General features: G+C 42.4%; 2 protein-coding genes across 4 annotated transcripts; one reads left to right on the top strand and one right to left on the bottom strand.

Annotated features, from left to right (window-relative positions):
* On the top strand, positions 488–8479 carry LOC8084917. Of its 3 annotated transcripts, none has more exons than XM_021451390.1 (21): positions 488–684; positions 772–852; positions 960–1282; positions 1513–1732; positions 1840–1911; positions 2011–2209; positions 2306–2375; positions 2777–3202; positions 3313–3397; positions 3504–3563; positions 3660–3712; positions 3882–4021; positions 6112–6211; positions 6305–6362; positions 6450–6503; positions 6589–6807; positions 6898–6956; positions 7084–7143; positions 7385–7478; positions 7879–8019; positions 8125–8479. In XM_021451390.1, exons 1-21 carry the CDS (start codon positions 562–564, stop codon positions 8197–8199), a joined length of 2712 nt encoding a protein of 903 aa, XP_021307065.1. In that variant the 5' UTR covers positions 488–561; the 3' UTR covers positions 8200–8479. The 3 variants fall into 3 exon arrangements, with proteins under 3 accessions (XP_021307065.1, XP_002468083.2, XP_021307064.1); XM_002468038.2 differs by having other exon boundaries at positions 960–1303; positions 1510–1732; XM_021451389.1 differs by having other exon boundaries at positions 489–684; positions 960–1303.
* LOC8084916 (organelle RRM domain-containing protein 2, mitochondrial) lies at positions 9228–16289 on the bottom strand. Its single transcript, XM_002465418.2, has 3 exons — positions 15989–16289; positions 9825–9893; positions 9228–9727 (listed from the first exon to the last, which is right to left on the bottom strand). Exons 1-3 carry the CDS (start codon positions 16191–16193, stop codon positions 9492–9494), a joined length of 510 nt encoding a protein of 169 aa, XP_002465463.1. The 5' UTR covers positions 16194–16289; the 3' UTR covers positions 9228–9491.

The following is a 19264-nucleotide window of genomic DNA, read 5'->3' as shown; positions in this document are numbered from 1 at the left end:
CACAAGGACCCGTGCCAAGTCAAGAATTGAACCTAGGTGGACAGATTACACCACAAGGAATCCAACCAACTGATCTAAGACTAAAAAATTAACCAAAGCAAGTTCTGCTAATCAGTGTGGACAAAAAAAAGAAAAAGAAATAAAAAAATTAAAAACATACCAAGATCAATAAACTCCTATTCAGGTTCTCATCAGCCTGTTCGTTTGAGAACGAGCTGCTACTAGTGCGCTAGTCATTTTTACTTCAATCTACAAACTGTTAGAAGCTTTTGCTTAAAATCATTTGCGTTGGCCTGCTGTGAGTGGTCTGCTATGTGAGCTGATGAATCTACAAGTGTCTGCAGCCGTTAGATGCTACTTGGAGGGTGGAGACTGAAGTAAAGTTACATCGTGATTTTGTTCTATAAAGTCACTGAATCCGGCTCCGTCCTCGTCGTCCTCTTTTCTACTCACCTGAGAGCTCACCTTTCTGTTCTTACGCTGAAGTGCTGAACGTCTCCAGCCGCTGCCGTTCTCCATTCTGTCGCCGCCGCCAACCTCGGTCCTCTTTTGTACCAATCAATGCAGAAGCACCAGGGTGATCGTTCTCGTTCTACTACGTCGGGCGTGACTATCAATTGCGTTAGGGATCTACTGCCATTCTTGTACCACGTACCAGTCACTTATGTTTCCGCGAAAACAGATGTGAGTACATCGACCACAAAACCGGTAGACCCGGTTCGGGTCATCCGAACATCGCCGCTTCTTTTAATTGCTCCGCTCCGCTCGCAGGCCTGGCTCGACGGATTCGTCACTCACGGCGGCTACGCCTGCGCCTGCCCCGCCTCCGCCCGCTGCGGCTACCGCGACAAGGTCAGTCTGCTCGATCACATTCACATGTCCATCTGTTTTGGAACACTTCGCTGGTTATGTGGTTTTTGCGCGGAAATTCTCAGGCTTTTCTTCTCCACGCCGCGCAGGTGCTGTCGGCGCTGCAGTTCGAGAAGCACGCGGGGTCGGAGTCGAAGAACCAGAACGGACACATCCTGCTCCTCAACGGCAAGTCGCTCTACGACCTGTTCCACGAGCTCAGGGACGTGCCCGCCGAGGCCTTCGCGGAGGAGTTCCGGGCGGCCGCCGGGGTACCCATGACTGTGCCCGCCGCCGAAGCCTCGTCTGCCCCGCCTTCGGCCCATGACTGGGAAACCGACGGGGTTCAGTTTGACGGCGTGACGGCGGAGCCCCCTTCGGCCCCTTCGCCTGGACGGGGAGACGTGGAAATGCTGACCGAGGAGATGGCCAGGTTGTGTCCGCTTGGTTTGGGGTGAGCGATTCCACTGATCGATTTGTTAGGGCAACTATCTGTGCGATAGTGTAATTTCGTAGCGAAGGGTTAGACATTCACTGCGAGTCGGGGACATGTGTTCAATCATAAACTGGTAGAATCAGACAAGTATTTATGCAATTATCCCTATTAGTTCTCCTTGCAGGTTTGTTCCAGTCTTAGTCCCTTCTGCTTCTGTTTTTAAGCAGGGAAAACAGTTCCACGACTGAATCAGACACTATGTACGGTGTTGAAGGGCCTGCTGCAGAACAGATCAAAGATGAAGCAGGTAGTGACCATGTGATGCATGATGTTAAAGTGGGAGTGACAGAAATAAAATATCAGCTAGACAGTGACCTTAGAAATGTTAGAGGATTGCTTTCCACTGGACTGCTTGAAGGTTTCAGGGTGACCTACAGGAAGGATGAGGTGTGTGTTGTTCCTGCTGGCATTAGGATTGTTGATTCAGTAAACTGATCGAAACCTACGGTTTTATATCTCAAGAACAACATTTATGCTTCATTGATTATCTTTAGGTGGAGAACGTTGGACGGATAAATGGACAGGGTTATTGTTGTGGCTGCCCAAAGTGTAATTACAGTAGTAATGTAAGCTTTTTGGTACTGTTTGTGTTGCATCAATGATAACTTCTACGCCTCTTTGTAAATTGTCTGATACCTGACCTCATGATGCCTGATAAATTGTAGATCATGAATGCACGTGAGTTTGAGGAGCATTCTGGTCAGTCATCTCACAACCGGAATGATCACATCTTCTTGGATACCGGGATTTCTCTATTCAGGCTGGTGAAAGAACTAAAACCTTATAAGCTTAACATGCTTGGCGATTTCATTGAAGAAAAGATTGGATTTGCTCCTAATTTTGATGAGTATAACAAGTGGAAAGGTATTTTAGCTAGCACCTAAGTATTTATTGGTTTTGTGTGTTGCTCAGCAGGTGCTAATTTCCCTTGTCCTATCTTCCATCTTGTTGATCATTTAGCTTCGTTTCAAAAGAGGAAAGATAAAGATTATTTAGATGCTGTGGCTTCAGGTGGTTGTTCGGCTCAGAGGTAGGTTGCATTGCAAAATTTCAATAATACTTAAGTTCACATTTATAAATACCTATATACCGGGCCGTGTTATTTCAAGACCTATTTATGTTCCTATATTCTATATATGCATCCATAGTTTTACCTACTATTGTTTTGAGGCTTCAGCTTCTGTATATGCTCAGTAAGCTCATAGTGCAAGGGATGCTTGGGCTAGTGGGATGCGTTTTCAGTGAGAATTGATTCTTAACTTTGAACTGACCATCCCTATCCTTCCTAATTTATTTATCTATCTCTTAACTGTTTTAGCAAACCTTTTCACCATTTCAATAAAGTGTACTGCCAATTTGCAGTCAATTACTTTTAAATGATCATAATGCTCCTCATGCTAACTTCACCTTGCTGTGAAACCCCACTTCTAGTTCACGGGGGTCGGCTGCAGGGGAGATGATTTATAGTTTGAGAAGCTACTTGAAAGAATCTGCCAGCAATACCATCTCAAACCTTAACTGGAGTGCATCTAAAAGGCGGTCTGGGAGACAGTTTAGACAAGGAGGCACTGAGACTTCAACTCCAAACTTTAGTGGAAGCCCAGGCAAAGGGGTTTCTGGCCTCTCTACTGGCACCTCAGAGAAGAAAGGCACTGAAGAAACTTGCAGTGAGAACACAGGAGGCCCTCTCAGCATCGATGGTGTTAAGTCTGATTCTCCAGTACCTAATGTAGTAAGCCCTAACTACTGTAAACATGATTCCACAAATGGGCTTTCTTTATCAAGTCCAGTAACAATCGTGCAAGGGCCACTCCCAAACTACAGCATAGGCACAAAGTCAAAAGAATCAAAAACAAGGTAAAAGATCAAGTCTTTTGTAACATTTAAGGGATCTTTCTCCAAACACTGGTGAAAGGTGTTCTTTTACATGACATTTTGAAATGATGCATAACCTAACTTTTCCTCAGGGATACCACTTTGCATCCACTGATTTTCAAGGAGGGGGGCCTTGCAGATAATACTTTGTTGACTTACAAGTTGAAGAATGGAGAGGTGCTCTCTGCTCTGGATATTTGTGTGAACTATATTGGCCACTTTTTCTGCAGTCACCTGAATCTGTAGCACTCTTAAGAGGACTCATGCTTCACTGTTTTCTTAGGTTCTAAAGCAAGGGTATAAGTGGGGAACAGGTATCATCTGTAACTGTTGCAGTCAAGAGGTACAAAACTAAGCAATCAGTGAATTTTGTTTGTTAAGGTGTAATTATTCTGCATGAGGACCAATTGATGTTTTTGCTGTTCTCTTTCAACTCCAGTTTGCTCCTTCACACTTTGAAGAACATGCTGGCATGGGGAGAAGACGACAACCGTAAGCACCACCATTTTTGGGAAGAAATTGTGCCCATGCAAACTTTATTACTCATAGAAGAGCTATAAGTTCAAATGGCATTCAGTTAACTCTTTGTAATAATCTAGACCTAAAAAAAGAGTTCTTGGGTGTTTAAGTTCATCTATGTTGTGAAAACTTTATGTTTCAGGTATCACAACATTTATACACCAGAAGGTTCAACACTTCATAAGCTAGCTCTGCAACTGCAAGATCATTTGAATTCAAATGGATTTGACAATGCTAGTGTTTCCAGCTTCAGTGACTACCCTAACCTTACTTCTGCATCAGGTAACTTAATGGGTATTGTGTAATGCGTACCCTGAGGTTCATTGTAATAACCAAGCTTATTTAGGTTTGTGTCTATTTCATTAAATTACCCAATGCAGATTATTCAGTTTGCTGCAGGTTGTGTGGTTATGGTTCATGATCTCTTTTGAATTAGCAGCTATGCCTGCACCCTTTGTGAATGCTCAGGCATATATTGGTTGATGTCTTTGTGATGATCTGTTTAAAAGAGGGTATCCTGCTGCAATAATTTACGATCAGTTCACCTTGTTGGAAGATGACTCTGTAGTTCTCTTTGCCATAGGACCTGCCTGCTAGAGCCTAAGAGATTCCTTCCTTCCTTGTTTTTAAGGAATAAATTATTTGAAAGTTACATTCTATCTAACGACAAAGTCAAAAAAAGAGGAGGGGGGGGGGGGGGCATTTAACTGTCTGCGGTCTTTGTGAATGCTAATACCATGCCAGATTTAGCTTTGTGCCATCCTGTTAACTTGTTATTCAACTTTTTGTAAGAGATAGATATTTATGTCTCTAACCGTTCCAGTCAATTGTTTGTGGCCTGGATCGTTGGGTTAACTAGAACTAGAAGGATACGCCACGTGTTGCTACAGGACTCTTAGAAATTAAATTACTGTATGTGTGAGTTAAATCATGTACATGTTCTTACATCCTTTTTTATCAAAATTGGTTGCATTAAGAGGTTGGAAGTTAGTGGGATGACATGACTTTTAGTGGGAGACGATGTGGATAGTGAGGGGAAGATGATGTGGATAGCTTGCATGTTAAGATGGAACATGTAGTGGGGATTAGCTTTATAAGAGATATAGATTTGAGGAATTGGACTATTTTAGGACTATGCAGTTGATACTTGATACCTTACATAGATGGAACTTGAAGCATGGGGACACATCTTTTTTTGCTATTAATTAATATATATTAACCAGTAGGGGGTTACCCCTCCTGTCTCCTAAAAAAACGCACTGAGCACTTGCCATTCCTAAAAGATGGAAGGGTAATAAGGTAATCCCCTCATGGAAGTTTTTCAAGCAAGACATTAACCTGTGAGCAAAAAGTTCCGCAAAGGTCAGGGATTGGAAATGTTGTAGTATATCCTTACTCACTAGACAAACAATCACACTTTACGGGGAGAATAGTATCTTTCTGCTAGATTCCCTCGTGGATTGGAAATGTTGTAGTATATCCTTACAGGGTTTTTTGTCTAAGGAAAATACTTCTAGAGAGAAAAGGATGATGGGTAGTGACTACTGACTAAGCAGTGCTCCTGCGACATCTTACCTGGCCGTGGCCATAGTGTTGAAGCAAAGGAGTTGTTGAATAGTGAAACTTTTTGGGATGGCGATGTGGTCTTCAAGCGAGGGCTCTCATATTCTTGGTGGATTTACTACTACCATCCCTCATTTGTTTTGCTTTGCTACTACCATTCTTGCTGTAGAGCTTGCAAAGTCATCTACTGTCTTGAGATGGATACAATATTGCTGTATATTGTTTGTTCTAGAGGGCGTTTTATCTGTATAAAGATTTAAAGTTTATTTTTTTGGTTGAAATGAAGTTTCTTTTTCCTCCGCAATCATTGATGCCTCCTATCCTGGCTTCACAAACTGTTTTTTTTGTTTTTTACTTAATTGGTTTGCTACAGTCTTGTCACTAAATCTCTTAAGTTGTATTATGACTTATGAGCCCTGATTTGTTCCTTATCATCTTTGTTTTTGCCCACTTGCATGAATGCACTGGTGTGTATCAATGATTCCTTCAATTTTCTGTTCTTGTGTGTTCAAAGTGTATAGTCGACTTAGTTTATGTACCTTCTGCAGATACAGTATTTTTCCAATATCTTTATAAGTGTGCAGAGTAATTATGCTGGAGTTCACGCTGCCCTGTCAAAAGAACTGACTTGGCCTCAGTAGTCTAGCCCTTTTTTTGTTTCTTTGGTCACATATAGATTTTTATTTGAAGGCTATGTTATTTAGAGTTAATTGTATTACCTTTAGGCAACGAGGGAGTGATCGTTGAGCTTTATATTTGCAAATTATTTAGAGCCTCTGTGTTGTGCCAATTGGTTCTTTTTATTACAGGTTGTGGCAGACAACCTTCTACTACCAGTGGACCTATTGTTCCCCTGAAACGGACTTTACAAGGAAGAGTGGTCGAAACTGAGAGTTGCTATTTTTGTGGGTAAGATACTACTAATAAGTATTTTTTATCGATAGATTGATAGGATCAGGTGAGCTCCTTTATATGAAAATTTGCATCTTTACATAATGTCAGGTATGGCCACACAACGATTGGAAATATCGATCCAGACATGATTATCTTCTGTAACCAGGTCTGCTCTGCTTAATGCTTATGCCCAACGTATTGCTTTTGATAGATTGCTGGCTTGTGAATTATGCCTTGTTGTTACTATTTGCAGTGCGAGAGACCATGCCACGTGAAATGTTACAACAATAGAGTTGTAAAAAAGAAGGTTTGTGACCTTTTCACTTATATGGGCGAAAGGAAGGCCTGCCATTGTGAGTGATACATCTGAATGATTAAACTGAACATTTCAGGTGCCTCTGGAAATTTTGAAAGAGTACGTGTGTTTTCGCTTCTTGTGCTGCCAAGAATGTCAATTGCTTCGTGACCGTCTAGAAGAAGGACTGGAAAAGTGTGAAGAGATTGCCTTCCTTAGACGGATAAGATCCAATATTTGTTGGCGGCTTTTAAGTGGAATGGACGCAAGTAGGGATGTCAAACTCTTCATGCCTCAGGTCATTGATATCTTCAAAGTAAGTTGTTGTTTCGCTTATAAATTTTGCATCTGCCTGTCAGTAGCTTCTTGGTTGCTATAGTCTCACCTTGATATCTGTACTTCATAGGATGCATTTGTGGAATCTACTGATGAGCACAGTGACATCTTCTCAGATATGGTTAATTGGTACGTTCTTGCTTATTTTGCCAACTCTTAAGTCATGTATGAGTGGGTTCATTGATCTGCATTTACCTTTAGTCCTTTTTTTTTCATAGATTGAAGTATGTAAACAATCTAAACTTCATTGTTGCAGCAAAAATGGAGACCAAGAGAAGGATTTTCGAGGAATGTATTGTGCACTGTTAACCGCAAGGTGGTTCTTTTCCGTGCCATGCCTTTCATTATTATGCCATTTTGTTTTTCTGGTCTTCATAGTGACGCCTCTGTTATGCCTTCAATCCTTGCATTTTTATGGTTCTGCGTGCAAACTTTACAAAAAGAGCACACATAAACTGCAGATTTTGTGTCCTCAAACTGAGTGTGTGTGTGTGTGTGTGTGTGTATACACACACTGATATTCTTACTTATTTTTTTCTATTTTGATTTCATTGCAGCACGCATGTTGTGTCTGCTGCGATTCTGAAAGTGCGCATGGAACAAATTGCAGAACTGGTCCTTATCGCCACTCGTAGAGAGTGCAGAAAAAAGGTGGAATTCAACTTGAACCAGACACTCTATAACTGATATTGTCGACTATCTCATGTAATATGATTCTACATGTGCCACTCCTAATAAAAAAAGAAAGCAATGCATAACTAGAGAATGTAGATGATTCACTGACTACATTTTTTTCAAAAAGAAAATGATTTGGAATATATTTAGTCATCAAGCATTAATCGTATCAGCAGATATTTTGGGTGCTGTTCCACTTTATGTTAATTTTCCAATCCTTTTATCTGATCCCTGGGTCCCTTCACCTACCCGTATGGGAGTCCAATTTTTTTAAGGACTGACATGCGATAATGTCATTTTGTTTTGATAATTCCAAATGAAACCATTTCAGCTACTTCTACAATTGAGTCCTATTGTTTGGCGTTTCTTTGTGCAGGGTTACTTCATACTTCTCCTAAAGTCAATTGAGGCAAATTTGAGAGCCTGGAATGTAAGCCTTCTTACTGCGCCTGTTGATCCTGAAATGGCGCAAATCTGGTCAGAGAAGCTTGGGTTCACCATTTTATCAGCTGAAGAGGTAACCAGATTTTCTGTGGCATATTCTTATGGTTCATGAAATGGTGAAGTTATTTGATTAAATTTTTGAACCAGTATTACCACTCACCTGTTGTTCTGTTGACAGAAGGAGTCAGTGCTGGAGTCGCACCCCTTGGTGATGTTCAAGAACCTAGTCTTAGTGCAGAAATCACTTGCTTGAGCAAATCTAATCTGTGTTTGCTTAACCTGGTTTGTGATGTATGGAAGAGAATTTATCTTTGTACATAGTGCAGTTTAGTCTAGGAGATGATTCAGGGCACAGACCTTTCTAGAGACTAGACAGTATGGACATGAGTTTGTCTATGTACCTTTTTCTTAAGTTAGATACTCCTATGAGAAAAGAAGTCTAGATGTATTGTGTACTCGGTGTGTTGTTATTGCGCGTGTGCAGGGCGTCATTTGCCACACATGCTTCCAGGTACCAGCTTGGTGTGACTGCAGCAGGTGTTCTCCTGGATAATCGACTGATCACACGTGCATACTATGACATGTAAAGCGCTCCGACACCTGAATATCTTTCCGCTGTGCGGCTGTGTGATATACGCACGCTCCCACCATAAATTTTTATGCCTGGTCGTTTACGATGGCTACGACGAGTTTGCATTTTAGTAACGTTTCTACATTATATGCATCAATGTGTATATCAGCCTACGGAGTAGCTGTTTAGAAGAGTGGATCATCTCGATGTGTCATTACACGCCAAGTTTATCTAAGCTGAACTGAATGTTACAACAAATTTGTTCTAGTCTGGAATATCAGCCAAATCTGTGGGTTAGTGTCTACTAATAAATTGCAAAAACAGGTAACAAGACGAGCAGCAATCATGTAAGGCCTTGTTCAGTTCGTGTTTTTTTTTTGGCTTTGGCTACTGTAGCACTTTCGTTTGTTTGTGACAATTATTATTTAATTATAGAGTAACTAGGCTAAAAAGATTCATCTCACAAATTACAGACAAACTGTGTAATTAGTTTTTATTTTCGTTTATATTTAATGTTTTATGCATGTGTACAAAAATTCGATGTGATGAAAAATTTTAAAAAATTTTGGGAACTAAACAAGGCCTAAGGACAGGGTAGAAATAGCATAATTTTGATGTTTGTTTAGACTGTATCGTAATGGAGATTTTTAGTCCTGGTGGAGCTTTCTGGCATTAAAACTTCGGTGCTGTAATGACGTGGTCATTTGATGTTACTTGAAAGACTGGGGCTTATGCCCTTAAACTTTTAAAAAAATAGAATAATCAACTTTGCACCAATCATCATCATGCGCTAGAGCAACGACGTTGAATGAACGCAAAAACAACGAGGCCAAACATAGGAGAACTGTCCCCAGCTATCTGCATTGCCCGGCCATGTCTACACTTGGCTGTTTCTGATAGTATCCTCAATCAGACCTACTCTCGGGTATCCATCATCCAAGTTTTGTGCTGTGAAAGATCAAAGATCAATCCACCTAGCCGCACCATCCTACAGTCTTGTTCGTCGTGAAGCCAACATGCGAGGAACTGGTGTCCTGCTCAGGAGCGGGCTTTGGCTGCCTTGGCTTGGCAGGGTCAACGAAGATGACCCATCCATCCAGAAACTTGGCGTTCATCTCCTGCCGCGCTTTCTCAGCCTCTTCTATGGTGGCATATCTCACGAAACCGAAACCCTTTGACCTCCCAGAAACTCTATCCGTCACCACTTTTGCTGCACGGAGTAATATGAAAGCACATTACAATTTGGAGTGAGGAACAGGATGAACAGATGCCTGAACATCACTACTCGAAGAAAGCTTGTTTTGTACCTTCGAGAATCCTCCCGAAAGGAGCAAATGCACCCTGGAGCTTCTCATCAGTTGTTAACCTTGAAAGGCCTGCGCCCAAGTGAGTGAATGAAAATCAAGAGCCGCAAAGCGATTTGTTCCTATGGAAAACTACAAGTGAAATGAACTGGGAGCTACTGCTTGCTGAGAGAAGTACTCCGTGTTTATTACTGAGCATGAGCATAGTGGCAAACGACAATCTAAATGGAACAAGGGCATTTGTACAATGGCAAAAAGGAAATCAAGAAAACCGACGAACAAGCGCAATAGGATTTGACGGCACAAGAGTTGCAGGATGGGATGTAAACAGTACGAGTAAGTATGTAAAGCTCACTAGTTATCCCTAATTTCCAATTGGATCGCTCACGAACATAGCATAAAGGTATCTAAGTGCCCGCAGCTCTAATTTGGGCAAATTCACACAAACATAAGCAGGCCTGATTTTTTTTTTCTTTTGAAAAAAAAGAGGTTGTCATAAGTTGCATCAGATATCCCAAGAGTGGCAAGAAGACATACAGAGTAAAGGCCAAGTGTGGCTAAGTGTGGTTTGTATCTGTAGCTTAAGTGTTTGGCTTCGGCCAGTCTTGCTGGGTTTGGCCCATTAGGCGTAGGGGCTCGGCCCGTTTAGCAAGTAGCACATGGGTACGGCTCTTATAAGCCGATGTAATGAACCGAGACGAATTATCGAAGAACAGAAATAATAACCGTCTCTGCTCCCTTTTGGGTTGTCTTCCTCCTCAAGCTCTTGCTTCTGAACCCCTCCATTCTTGCTTACTCCCTAGATCTTTGCTGAAACTCCCCCAAATTTCTAGTCCAACTCCTCTCCGGTTACCCAGTTCATTACAAATTGGTATCAAGAGCCTTCAATCCTAGGCGGAATTTTTTTTTTCCTGCAATCGTTTCGGTCTGGCGCCGAAGAAGAAACCTCCATCGTTGCAGGCGAAGATGGCGAGCAATGTGGAGAACATCGCGGAGGACATCAAGGGTTTCCAACTCATGATGCAGCAGATGCTGGACAAAATGAACGGATTCGAGGCTTGGCGATCCACCACCGACCAATCCTTGGGGACGCTCCTCTCCAGGACGACGGAAACGGCGACACGGATCACCAATCTGGAGCAGGCATCACCGCCACCTCCACCACCACCTCCACCACCGAGTTGGGTTCCGGTCGGCATGCCGCCCGGTTTCGACCTCAACCGCGCCCCATCGACGTTGCAGGGGGCGCAACCTTCCGCTTCAATGGCGGACCAGCCCAGTGGGCACGGCGCGGGCGGAGGAGTTCTGGGCCCGATTCCGGGTACCCAGCCTCCGCCGAACATTCCACAGGGTACGTTCCCCGTCTTCCCTCTTCCATTCACGGATGATTCCTCTAGACCATTTTCTCATACATCTCGTGCTGGGTCTACGCCGAAAATGGACTTCCCCAAGTTTGATGGAACCAACCCCCGGTTATGGAGAGAGCAGTGCGAGGTCTACTTCGAGATTTATGGGGTTTCTGAGTTCATGAAGCCCAGATTTGCCACCCTCAACTTTGTTGGTTCTGCAGCTATTTGGTTACAGAGTGTGCAGCTGAAGAATAGGTTTCAGACCTGGGAGGCAATGCATACGGCTGTTTCTGCATATTTTGACAAGGATCAATACCCTCTGCACATGAAGCAATTGGAGAGTCTAAAACAGCTAGGCACTGTAACAGAATATCAGTCAAAGTTTCAGGAGCTTGCTCATAGTATCTTGCTGTACAATCCCTCCTATGATGATGTTTTCTTCGTCACTCGTTTTCTAGGGGGATTGAAAGAAGAAATTAGAGGCCCACTTGTCTTACATCGACCTCAGACATTGGAGGAGGCCGGCACTTTGGCTTTGTTGCAAGAAGCTGAGTTGGACATGGTCAAGCTCAAGTCTCAGAATAAGATTGATCAGAGAGATATGAGCAGGTTTCATCACAAGTACAGTAGTGCTGTTGACAAGACCAGAGGAAGAAAGGATGAGTCCAAACAAGTTGAAACACCTTCTGCTAGTAGTGCTTCAGACAAATTGTCAGCTCTTAAAGCCTACCGGCGTGCAAATAACTTGTGCTTCGTCTGTGGAGAAAAGTACACTGGAAGAAACCATAAGTGTCCTACACAGATACCCTTACATGTGATTCAAGAATTGGTTGACGCTGTTCAGGATGACCATGAGGTGGACTATAATTCCTCAGAGGAAGATTCTGAAGCTCCCGCTGGTCAGATTATGGCAATTAAGTCAGCAAACAGTGCCCAAACAGATTCTAATGGCAAGAGGAAGAATAGAACCTTGAGACTGACAGGGTTCATTGAGGCCAAAGAGGTGTTAATCTTGGTCGACTCTGGTAGTGCTGCTACTTTTATTAGTCAGGAACTAGCTACTCAGATATCTCAAGACAAGCAACCCTGTGAACCTTTGAGATTTACTACTGCAGATGGCAGTAGTATGCTTTCTGACACATTCATTCCAAAAATGCAGTGGCATGTTCAAGGCAACATATTCACACAAGACACTAGAATATTACCATTGCAGTGCTATGACATGGTGTTGGGTGCCGATTGGTTGGAGGTTCACAGCCCAATGATGATACATTGGAGAAAGAAGACTCTCAAATTCACTTACAAAGGCAAGCGAATCTCCTTGCAAGGTGTCAAGGATGAACCAACAAAATGTGTCCAGGTCTCAGGACGTAAACTTCGGGGATTGATTAAGAAGAAAGCAGTAACACATTTGTTACAGTTACAGGCTCTCTGTCCACTGGATCTAGCTTTGGACAGCCCTAATCATCTCATGGCATTGGCACCAACCACTGATCCGTTACATGATCAGTCAGATCAATCAGTGCATAGTCTACCGGAGGTCCAGAAGCTGATAGAACAGTACCAACATCTATTTCAAGAGCCTCATGGTTTACCCCCTAAGAGACCTTATGATCATCACATCCCACTCATTCCTGGGGCACAACCAGTCAATGTTAGACCTTACAGGTATGCACCTCAACAGAAGACTGAAATAGAAAGACAAGTGTCAGAAATGTTGAAATCCGGAATAATTCAGCATAGTACCAGTCCATATGCCTCTCCAGTTTTGCTAGTTAAGAAAAAAGATGGATCCTGGAGATTTTGCGTGGACTATAGGCATTTAAATGTAATCACAGTGAAGAATAAGCACCCACTGCCCATTGTGGATGAGCTATTGGATGAATTAGCTGGAGCTACTTATTTTTCTAAGCTGGACTGTAGGTCTGGATATCACCAGATCAGGGTTCTAGAAGGGGATGAAATGAAAACAGCCTTCAAGACCCACAGTGGTCTCTATGAAGTCACAGTCATGCCTTTTGGTTTAACCAATGCTCCAGCAACATTTCAAGCTGCCATGAACACAATCTTTCAACCCTTATTGAGAAAATGTGTTTTGGTGTTTATGGATGACATCCTGATATATAGTAAGACATTGAATGAGCACACACACCATCTTCAACAGGTGTTGCAAATACTCAATGATAACAGTTTCTTGTTGAAAAGGTCAAAGTGTATATTTGCAGAACAGTCTTTGGAATATTTGGGCCATATTATCTCAAAGAGTGGGGTCTCTACTGAGCCAAGCAAGATTACTGCAGTCACTAATTGGCCAATTCCAGGAACAGTTAAGCAGCTGCGAGGATTTTTGGGACTAACAGGATATTACAGGAGATTTATCAGGCATTATGGTCTCATAAGTAAGCCCCTTACTCAGTTGCTTAAGAAGGGAGTCACATTCTTATGGACTCCACAAGCTCAGGAGGCATTTCAGTTATTGAAATCAGCTTTAAGCACTGCTCCAGTACTAGCCATTCCAGATTTCAACAAACAGTTTATCATAGAAACAGATGCTAGTGACCTGGGTATGGGAGCTGTATTGATGCAAGAAGGTCACCCTATATCATTTCTCAGCAAAGCGTTTTGTCCACGAAATCAAGCCTTGTCTACATATGAAAAAGAATGCCTAGCCCTTATTATGGCTGTAGACAAATGGAGGAGTTACTTACATGGGAAAGAGTTCATCATAAGGACTGATCATAAGAGTTTACTCCATCTCACTGAACAAACTGTCACATCCAGGATACAACAGAAAGCCTTGTTGAAGCTCATGGATTTACAGTTCCGGATTCAATACAAAAAGGGGGTCAACAACACAGCTGCTGATGCTCTATCAAGAAATCCACAGTTGGATGAAATTTGGTCTATTTCTGTCAGCACACCAGCTTGGTTAGAAAAGCTGCAATTGGGCTATGTTGAGGATGTGGAATCTAAACAACTGCTAACAGAATTGAGTATCAGTCCGAAGAATGATAAAGGTTTCTCCTTGGAGGATGGCATTCTGAGGCATAAAGGTAAAGTTTGGGTGGGAAATAATGCTTTGGCTCAGCAACATATTCTACAGGCATTACATGCTAGTGGACTGGGGGGACATTCTGGAATGCAAGCTACTTACCAGAGGGTTAAAGCACTATTTTCTTGGCCGAAGTTGAAGGAAACAGTGAATAAATATGTGCAAAGCTGTGTTATTTGCCAACAAGCAAAAGTAGAGCACACGCGACTGCCAGGACTTTTGCAACCACTGCCAATACCAGAATCGGCATGGTCGGTGGTGAGTTGGATTTTATTGAAGGATTGCCAAAGTCTGGGAAATTTAATTCCATATTGGTGGTAATTGATAAATTGACTAAGTATGCTCATTTCCTACCAATAGCTCATCCATATTCAGCCCTGACTGTAGCACAGCTATACTTCAATAATATTTACAAACTGCATGGCTTGCCCAAAGCAATTATCTCTGATAGGGACAGGATTTTCACAAGTACTCTATGGCGAGAATTGTTTGCGATGTCTGACACAACTCTGCTTATGAGCTCTTCTTATCACCCCCAAACTGATGGACAGACAGAGAGGTTGAATCAGTGTTTAGAAACCTTTTTAAGGTGTTCAGTGCATGCTTGCCCAAAAGAATGGTCTAAATGGCTGCCTTTGGCTGAGTATTGGTATAACACTACATTTCACTCAGCATTGGGAACAACTCCATTCCAAGTCCTTTATGGACATCCACCAAGAAGTTTGGGACTACCTGATCCTAGTGCAGTAACTGTCACTGATTTGTCTGCTTGGCTATCAGAAAGGAACCTGCTGCAGAAACTAATTCAGCAGCAACTGCTTAGAGCTCAACAAAGAATGAAACATCAAGCTGACAAACAAAGGAAGGAGAGGGAGTTCCAGGTGGGAGAATGGGTCTATCTGAAATTACAGCCTCATATTCAGTCATCTGTAGCTTTTCGCAGTAATCACAAGCTGTCCTTCCGATTCTTTGGCCCATATAAAATCATAGCTCGAGTTGACTTGGTGGCTTATAAATTAGATCTACCAGCAACAGCTCAAATACATCCAGTGGTTCACGTTTCTCAGCTTAAGAAACATGTGCCACCGCAGACTGAAGTTATCGAAGCATTGGATGCTGTTGCTACTGATCCCACTATGACGCTTATGCCATTTCAGGTATTGGATGTCCAGGATGTGACAATTGGTGGCAAACTGAAGCAAAGAGTACTCATAAACTGGGAGTTTCAACCTCCTTCTCTGGCTTCATGGGAGGATGCTGTTGACATGCGTCGGCGGTTTCCCACAGCTTGGGGACAAGCTGTTGATAAAGCGGGGAGCAATGTCATAAGTTGCATCAGATATCCCAAGAGTGGCAAGAAGACATACAGAGTAAAGGCCAAGTGTGGCTAAGTGTGGTTTGTATCTGTAGCTTAAGTGTTTGGCTTCGGCCAGTCTTGCTGGGTTTGGCCCATTAGGCGTAGGGGCTCGGCCCGTTTAGCAAGTAGCACATGGGTACGGCTCTTATAAGCCGATGTAATGAACCGAGACGAATTATCGAAGAACAGAAATAATAACCGTCTCTGCTCCCTTTTGGGTTGTCTTCCTCCTCAAGCTCTTGCTTCTGAACCCCTCCATTCTTGCTTACTCCCCAGATCTTTGCTGAAACTCCCCCAAATTTCTAGTCCAACTCCTCTCCGGTTACCCAGTTCATTACAGAGGTTCACTGTGAAATTGTGTTCCCTGAGGCTATTGTGCAAAGAATTGAGAGGGGCGGAGAGACGTTACCGCTGACGAAGAGCTTGGGCGTGGTGAGCGGTGGCACGTTGGCGACCTCGGTGCCGTCGCCGAACATGGAGGACGGAGGAGACGGGCCGAAGCCGGGGGAGGAGCAAAAGGCAGCGCGCAGCACAACGGAGGCGGAGGCGGAGGCTGGGGTGGAGCTGCAGAGGAGGCGGCGAAGCAGGGCCGGGGCGGCGGAGGCGGCGGCCATGGCCGTCGCCGGCAGCTAGAACCCTACCCGCGGTCTTGCTCCTGGTTTCGGGCTTTCGGCTTTTGGGTCGCCGGCGAAGGCAAGACGCTGGCTCTGGCCCATAAAAGCCTGCCCGCTTGCCTGTTTGGGCTTGTCGGCCCGCCTATTGGCCTGCTCGGCCCCATTTCCGCATTTCTGTATTTCAGACGAACCTGATTTCTACCTCTCTCCAAAATTTAAATCGACCCTAAAAATCTAAAATGTTTTTGTTTGAAGGCAAACCTGGTCTAAAAATTCTAAAATATTGTATAAGATCCTAATATGGGCACATAATCTTACCATAAAAAATTTCAAATCATTTCATAAAAAAGAGACTAAGGCCTTATTTAGTTCACCCCAAAATCCAAAAACTTAATAAGATTCCCCATCATATCGAATCTTGCGGCACATGCATGGAGCACTAAATAAGTAAATAATGATAAAAAAATTAACTAATTACACAGTCTGCCTGATAATTTGTGAGATGAGTCTTGTGAGCCTAGTTAGTTCATAGTTGGACAATAATTGCCAAATGAAAATGCTACAATGTCAAAATCCAAAACCTTTTTGATCCAAATCAGGCCTAAACATTGTTCATAAACAGCTATATCATCATTCACATAGTTTCATGTAACTAGATGAGAAGTGTGTCATTTGTTAACAACTAGTATAGTGTCCCTACTGTGTTATAGCAACATATTTTAGACATAGACATAAAACCAATCACATGAGATTTTATGTTCTCATAGGCCAAAATGAGATTTTTCACACGAAAGAAATATAACACAGAGTTATAATGTTGCTTACACAACCACATCCATAGAGCCATACCACAACTTCTTGCGACCATAACACGCTTGAGAATTTCCTAAATGTCTTCAGGAATATTGTCTTTGGCTTCGTTCCCTTTGAATTTCAATAAAATCAAATAAGGCCTTGTTTAGTTCCACTCATAACAGTGTTTGCTTGAGCTTATCAGCTGAATCTGCCAGCCATTCGGCGGTGTTTTTCTCCCACAACAAATCAGTCAAGAGAACTTTCTGTCATGACTTATCAGCCAAACGAACTTTTCAACTGTCGCATCGAATCTTACGGCACATACATAGAACATTAAAATAGTTGGAAACAAAACCAATTACACAGTTTACCTGTAAATAGCGGGATGAATCTTTTGAGCCTAGTTAGTCCATAATAATTGCCAAATAAAAACAAAAATGTTACAATACTCAAAACTAAAAAATTTTGAAAACTAAACAAGGCCTAAAAATAAAATTTGGAAACTAAACAAGGCCTAAAAATCGGATGCTTAATGTATCTCCATTTGTAGATGCTTTATCAATGATCATATGAAAGCATTGATTATAAGCCTGCATGACGACTTCCATAGCACCTGAACCATAGATGAAACAATATGAAGATGGGTTTTTATATACTCTCCCTGTCTCTAAAAACTTCAATTCGTAGAGTATGGAAATACTATTAGACCGGGATGGCAGCTTCAGGCAGCCGTAATATTGTACGGAAATACTATTATTCATGCTGGATTTAACTGTTGTTCACTCGTGGCTTCTCACAGTCAGGAGCTTTTCAGCTTTATTTACATGCACTTTTAGCCCGCTTCACCAGCTTTGTACCACTTCAGATGCATTTTTCTCCCCCTTTACCAAGGACTCCAAGGCATTACATGCCTTGGGAATAAGCCTACGGGCCCTCACCAACTGATTGTAAACAACCAAGCAAATGGCCTTAGAGATCTTGCGTTCATATTTATGTGAATCACTCACAAACTTTGACACTTCATCTCGTGTAAACATCTGAAAGAAAATATGTTTCAGTTCATTACATCCATAAATGCCAAGTTTTCATTAACACAATATTGCACTTACCGCTTCCTCAGCTTTAGTTGTTTTTGTAGGATGACATGTGATTTTCAGAGCTGTCGCTAGTTTCATCAAGTCCCAATCTTTAGATTCAATGCCAGATATATCCTTGAGGTGTTCCCCACAGAGGCGCAAGGCCTTAGTGTTTTTCACATCAACATATTCGCAATCAAGCAAGAGGCATCCCAGCATAATAACAACCTCATTAACCTAGGTACAAAAGAGCATTCCTTCATCACTAAAAGGAAAAATGTAAATAAAGTTTTTTAATAAGATTTTGCATTGAAATTTTTGGGAAGGGAGGCATAAAGCACCAAACATTTAATGTCAACATTAAGTGAAATTGGGAAAATGGGAACTCACCATCTCAGGACTGAAATCAAAACCATAACGATTCAGGACCATCTTTAGTCCTAGGCTCATGGGGATGCGGTCCTCCTTTCTGAACTTCTTTTTTTTCTTCGGGTACTAAAAAGTGCATGAGATTCTGCAGACCCCACATCACCTCCATAACAATTTCATCGAACAGGCAGGGTACACCCTGAAAGAAATGGAAGCAAAATTGGTGCCAAAGATTTGACAAGCATAAGAAAACAATGGGCGCTTTTACTAACCAAGTCTCTTTCAATGATTTCTTTGTATTCAGGCTTTCCAACAGCCATTTTCTGCCCCGGGTTGAGCCACCTCTGGAGCATCTCAGCAAGGTCCCAACTGACACCAGTATCATGATTAATGGAATTGGTCTTGTCCTTGAATTTTCGAAATTCAGACAGCCAAACAAACTGATAAAGAAACGAACAAGGACAACCATGTTAAGTGGGGGAGGGCCGGAGGGGGCATGCAATGTTCAGTAGGTAATATTACAATGGTGTTCTTGGAATGTAGTTCACAATGCAAAGCCCTCCCAAACATGAGGCACATAATTCAGTAGGTATATTGCACTCAATGTTCTCGGAATGTACTTCAAGATAAATTATTGTGCTGAGATAATATGACACATTTTGAAAACACTGGTGATCTTTGCCTATCTCAATCAAACCTAGCCTACAGTTACTAAATAGAACCAATGAATACAAGGGTTTTAGCATGCAACAATCCATTCTCTGAACCAATCTACTCTAACCATGGTGCTGAGAATAGCTTTTGAGCGCGCATGCATAAATGGAATATCAT

The sequence above is a fragment of the Sorghum bicolor genome, chromosome 1 (assembly GCF_000003195.3).
Source record: "Sorghum bicolor cultivar BTx623 chromosome 1, Sorghum_bicolor_NCBIv3, whole genome shotgun sequence".
NCBI lineage: Eukaryota > Viridiplantae > Streptophyta > Magnoliopsida > Poales > Poaceae > Sorghum > Sorghum bicolor.
Note: the sequence above shows the minus strand (reverse complement) of the source record. Positions and strands in the feature narration are given on the sequence as shown.

What these genes read in the sequence shown, in the direction of transcription:
- LOC8084917 (XM_002468038.2), top strand. Translation starts at nt 562, where the DNA reads ATGCAGAAGCACCAGGGTGATCGTTCTCGTTCTACTACGTCGGGCGTG. An exon ending in TGAGTATAACAAGTGGAAAG is followed by an intron (nt 2,210 to 2,305) that starts GTATTTTAGCTA and finishes TTGATCATTTAG; the next exon opens with CTTCGTTTCAAAAGAGGAAA. An exon ending in TGATTATCTTCTGTAACCAG is followed by an intron (nt 6,363 to 6,449) that starts GTCTGCTCTGCT and finishes TACTATTTGCAG; the next exon opens with TGCGAGAGACCATGCCACGT.
- LOC8084916 (XM_002465418.2), bottom strand. Translation starts at nt 16,193, where the DNA reads ATGGCCGCCGCCTCCGCCGCCCCGGCCCTGCTTCGCCGCCTCCTCTGC. An exon ending in GCCCAAGCTCTTCGTCAGCG is followed by an intron (nt 9,894 to 15,988) that starts GTAACGTCTCTC and finishes ACTTGGGCGCAG; the next exon opens with GCCTTTCAAGGTTAACAACT. An exon ending in TTTCGGGAGGATTCTCGAAG is followed by an intron (nt 9,728 to 9,824) that starts GTACAAAACAAG and finishes TACTCCGTGCAG; the next exon opens with CAAAAGTGGTGACGGATAGA.